This window comes from Rhinolophus hipposideros, assembly GCF_964194185.1.
Source record: "Rhinolophus hipposideros genome assembly, chromosome: 23".
Classification (NCBI taxonomy): Eukaryota; Metazoa; Chordata; class Mammalia; order Chiroptera; family Rhinolophidae; genus Rhinolophus; species Rhinolophus hipposideros.
The window spans coordinates 44582742-44588741 of NC_138069.1; the positions used below are offsets into that span (position 1 = coordinate 44582742).

At 59.9% G+C, this 6000-nt stretch overlaps 1 protein-coding gene across 2 annotated transcripts in view; it reads left to right on the plus strand.

Annotated features, from left to right (window-relative positions):
• Positions 1 to 5786, plus strand: part of MAD1L1 (mitotic arrest deficient 1 like 1) — a 281851-nt gene extending 276065 nt beyond the window's left edge. The window contains exon 17 of one of the 2 annotated variants that reach the window (XM_081036038.1): positions 1275 to 5786. In XM_081036038.1, the coding sequence (XP_080892164.1) occupies positions 1275 to 1433 (159 nt within the window). In that variant the 3' untranslated portion in view covers positions 1434 to 5786. The remainder of the gene's footprint in view (positions 1 to 1274) is intronic. The other variant, XM_081036036.1, reaches the window with a different exon arrangement.
• Positions 5787 to 6000: the final 214 nt, after the last annotated feature.

The following is a 6000-nucleotide window of genomic DNA, read 5'->3' on the forward strand; positions in this document are numbered from 1 at the left end:
GATGCAATTATTCACATATCGGGCAGTTCACCTATCACTGTGTTCAGTCCAGTATTTTAGCACAATCAGAGTTGTGCCGCCATCGCCACAATCTAATGTCAGAACACGTCGTCACCCGTCTCCGGTGGCAGGCTCTCCCCATCCTCCCCCCGCCCCAGCGCCTGGCCACCACTCACCCACTTCCTGTCTCCCTGGCGGTGCCTGTTCTGGACACTTCCTCTGAGTGCACTCATACAAACGTGGTCTTTTGTGTCTGGTTTGGACATGTTTTGGGGCTCACCCATGGCAGAGCATGTATCAAGACTTCGTTCCGAATCACAGTCCCGTGGCGGCCACGCCCGTTGCTGCTGCTGTGGCATCTCAGGCTGTGAGCTGACGTCTCGCCGTGGTTCGGTTTGTGTTTCCCTAACGACTACTGGAATTGAGCATTGTTTTATGTGCTTCTTGGCCATCGGTGTTTTCTTTGGAGACCTGTCCATTCAGGTCGTTGGCCCACTTTGTAATTGGCCATTTATCTTATTACCGAGCTGTTTGAGTTGCAGGTATGTTCTAGATACGAGTCCTTCATCAGATGCGCCGTCTGAGAGGGAACGTGTGTAGGATTTCTGTGCGCTGGGAGAAGCGTTCCCACCTCCGGCTCGACCCCGGGGCTGCACTGCTTGACGCGCGGGACACATCCCAGCCCCCTGGGTGGGCAGCAGGGACTGTTCTCATTTCTGGTTTCTGTTCTGGGAATTTGGTCCGGGGGCACCTCGACCGTTCATCTGTGGAATGGGGCCACTCCAGGCACTGCAGCCTCGGCGGGCTCTGGCAAGGAACCCTGCAGTGGCCCCCGGTGCGCTCAGCATGGCACCTGCACAGGGCACCCAGACTGTTTGACTGTCATCCCTGTCACCTGGCTGGGCCCTGAGGATGGGGAGGGTGGGCTTGGAGGACCTGGTGAGCTGGCGGCCACACCCCAGTCCTGGCTCCTAGATTCCAGAACTGTGGATGAGACCCCTCCCATTGGGACCTGACTGGCCCCACCCAGGAGGCCCTCTGGGAAGTGCAGCTGGCCAGCCTCGCTGGGGATCAGTGGTTGGGGACAGTCGGCCCCTGGCCTCCCCACCCGCCTGAGCCACTGCCAGGCCAGCCCTCTGGGACAGCAGGGCCTCCCGGCTTCTCCCTGTCTGTCGCTGGAGGGGCCTGTGGGGAAGGACGGGTGGAGGGGCCTGTGGGGAGGGGAAGGACGGGACCCAGCTAACTGAGTCCTCCTGTCTCCCGCCACCCTGCAGGGCACAGGACCCTCGGGCACCACCATGCAGCTGCTGGAGACGGAGTTCTCGCGCACGGTGCCGGAGCTCATCGAGCTGCACCTGCTGCGCCAGGACAGCATTCCCGCCTTCCTCAGCGCCCTGACCCTCGAGCTCTTCAGCCGTCAGACCCTGGCCTAGCCATGCCCTCCGCTCGGAAGGCGGGCGGCTGCAGCAGGAGCCACATGGCCAGCTCCCGCCCCACACAGCCCGCTACTGCTCCGCCACACGGGCAGCATCAAGACAGAGTGGGGACCCATAACCGCCCTGTCCCCCAACCCGGGCTGCTCTGCAGGGAAGGGCTTCTGCCCTCCTCCTCACCCTCCATCCTGGAAAGCGTGCAGGGCTGCTCTGGGGGCCTGCTTCCTGCCCCCTCCCCCAGGAACCCCACCACACACAGCTCAAACCCGGCCTTGCTGGGAGCCTGGCAGGTAGACCTGGGGCCACCGGGCAAAGACCTGGGACTGAATAAAGTTTCCCTCTCGGCCACTTGGCCTGCTCACTGTGTGGTCTGACCCCTGAGCTGAAGCTTAGTCTGGCCCCGGGGTAGACCCTGGTCCGTGGGTGTAGCCCTGCAGCTACTGGCCCCAACAGAGGAAAGGGAGCCGAGCAGCAACCCGCTCATCCAAGGGTGAAGGCATTCCCTGCACCCAGCGCCTTCTCAGACACCCGCCCAGCCCCGGGTTCTCCATCTGCCAGATGGACCAGTGACTCCGCACTGTGGCCTTGGCCGCTGGCCAGGAAGGTGGCTCCAAGCACTTCGAGTGGGTGCTGGCAGCAAAGGCGGGCTGGGCCTCTCATGGGGGGCGGGGGGCTTCTCCTGAAATCCGGGGCACCCATGGGAGAGGTCGCTAACTCCACATGAGATCTCTTTCGCTCAGTGACCTCAGGACCACGCACCGAGGCCCCCAGGGCCAAAGTGGGGTTCATGGCAAACGTCTAGGTGCAGTCTTCTCCCCACATGCCTGGGTTCGGGGCAGGAATGGGGGCTGCCTTCCTGAGGAGGGCTCCCAACAGAAGAGGCCCTGGGGTGTGGCCGGCAAAACCCAGACGGACTTTGGCTTCTGCTCACAGCTCTGGCCGATGGCGGAGCTGCCCCCCCAGGACTTGGGAGCCGACGGAGCCTGTGGTGGTGTTCCCGCCCTGGCGCAGTGGGCACAGGAACAGATTTCCTGCAGCCTCACTGACGCACGGCGTCACTCTAGGCCTGTCAGCCGTCACAGGATGGTGGGTCCTGACGTCAGCGGCTCCGGCAGCCTCACATGGCACAATCACTGGTCTGTCCTGCACAGGGAGCCCTCCATCTGAGCCCGGCGAAGCTGGTGGGAATGGCTCTGGGGCCCCTCACCCAGCCGGCTGTGCCGCAGAGGCCTGAGGCCCCTGCCAGGGAGGGCAGGACCCGGCCACCTGCTCCCTGGAACCCAGGGTCCTGGGGGGCTGTGGCACCTTCAGGTGCATTCCTGGAGAGGCTCGGGCTGTGCTCCACCCCCACACAAAGCTGAAGGCGACTCGCGGTGGCTTCAGTCACTAGAACCATGAACTTGGGCTCAGACAGAGATGTAACCCAGCCAGGCTTGGGTCCACCCACAGCCGTTTGCGCACAATCCGGCCCGGGGGACTTTGCTGCTCCCACTTCACAGATGAGAAGGCTGAGGCTTGGCATGGTGAGGTGGCTTCCCGGGGCCAGGGCTGGTCAGAACTGGGGCTCATCTAGCTTGGGGGCTTCTGCACTTCTCTTATCCCAGAGCTCCAGGCTCCTCATGCTGTGCTCTGCAGGGTCCCCAGCACTGCCTTGTGGGCACTGGGGGCTCCCATGGCATTGTCAATACCGTGGGACAGCAATGAGGCTCAGTTACAAACTCTGCTGCCCCGACTTGGAGGCTGGCTGAGCCCCATGGACTGCTCCCCATGGGGGGTCAGGAGGGAGCTCCCGGGGTCCCAGGCCCACAATGAAGACCGCCAGTGGGAGGCTTTCAGGCAGACGCCAAAGTGGGTTCTTGCCTTCTGACCATTGCTGAGCAGCTGTCCCAGGTTGCCAGGGTCACGTCAGTTCCCAGTGGACTCCCAGAGGTAGGGGGTGGGGCGTTTGGGCGGGAGGCCCACAGACCTCAGCTCTGTGCTTGGTCCTGTCCCCCTCCACTCACAAGCCCCAGCCCTGCACTTCTATGGGGGGAAGGGCCTCCCGAGGATGCTCTTGGGCCCCAGGCTGGGAGCACGCGGGGTCGGGAGACCAGCCCCTTCTCTGCCCCCTCCCATGCCCCAGGGAGCAGCTGGGGCCTAGTGTGGGTGACAGTGTGTTCGAGTGTCCCAGCCTTCCCACCCCAGGCTTGGACCTGGCTGGCCAGGAAGACGGGTGTCGACTTCTGCCGAGTGGGCAGGAGAACGAGTCATCAGCACTGAGCCTTCAGGGGAGCCCGGGGCCACAAGACACCCCAAGGGGGTGCTCTCAGTTGCAAGGCCTGAACTAAACTGTGGCCATCACAGCCAGAGGAGGAATGATTTGGGGGGGGAGGAATGATTGGAAGGATTTGGGTAGGGGCTAAGGAATGGGGCACAGAACTGGGGGAGCCGCACTCCATCGTGACCCAGCCCCAACTCCCACTGGGGGCCTTGGGCCCCACGTCCCCGCTGCCCAGCATGTGCCATGAGGTTCTACGGCCACAGGACTCCACCAACATGATTCCTAACTGTCCCCGAGGCTTTGTGTCACCTCTTGAGTTCGAGTCACTGCCTACATCTTGGGTTGCAGGGCCTGGGCCACCTACCACCACCCCGTCCCCACTTCTGTAGGAAGGGAGGTGTGTACCAACCAAGGCCCAGCCCCTGTGGCTCTCTGCCTCAGTCTCCCCACCTTACTCCCCACACGGAGCGGGTCTCCAAGGCCCCTTCCCCTGGAAAGCCCACCCTAGCTTTCCCAGGCCCACCCACCCTTTCTCTGGCCCACCCAGCCAGCGCCGACACTGGGCGGGTCCCGAGAGGGTGACAGTGGTTGGATGGTTCTTTCCTGAAAAGAGGCAGCCAGGGCCAGCCACCATGAGGGCCTGTCTGGGTCCCGCTAACATTCTCCTGTCTGATTCAAGTCCTGCCAGCCGGGGGAATTGAATGAATTCGCTTGGGGAGCCCAGGCGCACAGGCCGCAGAAAGTTCTGGTCCTGGCACGTCCCCACTCCTGCCAGCTCATTAGTGGGCGCCGGTGCTAAGTGGTTCTTAAGCCCTAATGACTAATTGTGAGGATTAGTGCCGCCACGATAAACTGTCATTGCCAGCCGGGCTCCAGGCAGCCTCCCCAGGCTCCTGCAAGGACCCAGCCTCCGAGGGCCTCCCGTCTTCCCCTGGGACCCTCCCCCCCACATCCTCACCTTCCCTGCCCAGACCTCAGCCCCCTTCCATCCAGTGTCAGGGCTGCCAGCACAGGAAGTGTGCGATTTTATCACTTCTCTCTCCCTTTTGCATTCATCTAATTGATGTTCTGAAAGTGAGTATGTCCTGAGTTTTCTCCAGCCCCTCACGACTCTGGGTGTGGACCATGGACCAGGAGCTGGTGAGAAATGCAGTTTCTCAAGTACCCTAGACGGCTCGGCTCGTGTTTCCCTCTCAACTCTGCGAAGCTCTCACGTGACTGAAGTCCCCGATTTACAAAGTCCCTTCCTGTCTGTGAGCTCTTCCCCATCCCATAATGGTCCTGTCAGGGAGGGCGAGGCCCAGAAAGGACAGGGAGATGTCCCAGTCACATGCCAGCCTGTGTCAGCCCTGGATCCCACACCAGCCCTCCTGACCAAAGTCATGGCCCCTCACCACCCCAGCTTCTGGGTCAGACTTGGCCTAAGTCCCTCGTGGTTCATTGCCAGGACATCAGAGCCTCTGGCCGGGGGCAGCACCCGGGGTGACTCAGAGGGCCGGGGGTGTGGAAGGTAGAGCTACACAGGCAGGAGTGTGCACGCGTGTACATTCAAGACTGCACTGTGAGGACAGGTGCCTCGCCAAACTGCTCTGAGTGCTGGCTCAGGCCCAGAGAGGCAGGGTCCCCCCAAAGTCACACAGCACAAGAGAGCCAGGTAGGGCACCGGGACCCCAGTGCAGATGGCATTTGGCCCAGCCTGCTGCCTGTCTTGTTTACGTTCTTTTTTAATTCCTTTCTTTATCTTTAACTGCACGATGTTAATGCATTTTCAATGTAAAAAGAAAAACCTTCCAACAATAGACATGTGGAGTGAACAGAAAAGTCCCCCTCAGCCCCTGTGCCAGCCTCTTCCATCTGTGGATGCGTTCGCACACCTAACATATGGACAGAAAAACGCATTGTCTGGTTCCATTTGGTTTGTGTGTGGTTTCAGGGTAACTGGACTGTTCTGCAGCCTGCTTTCCTCACTTAACAATTGTCTTGGAAATTTTCCATAAAAGCATCTACTGATGTATTTCACTGGGCCTTTTGTTGTTATTTCCAAAACACTTAAGAAGTTTTATTGAAAACAATAACCTACAGAAACGCCAGATTCTCATTTTAAAGTAAAATTGACAGCCTCTCAGAACTCCCATAGTTCTGAACCATTTTGGTCATTACTTTAAAAAAACAAAACAAAAGCCAAAACAAACAAAAAACTGAGTTTCAGATTCAAATGAACAGATGTCTTGCTTATAAACCTTTTTCTTGTGGTCTGGTCTCCACCCCACTCACGGTGCCATATTTTCCAACTGTACCTTTTCAAGA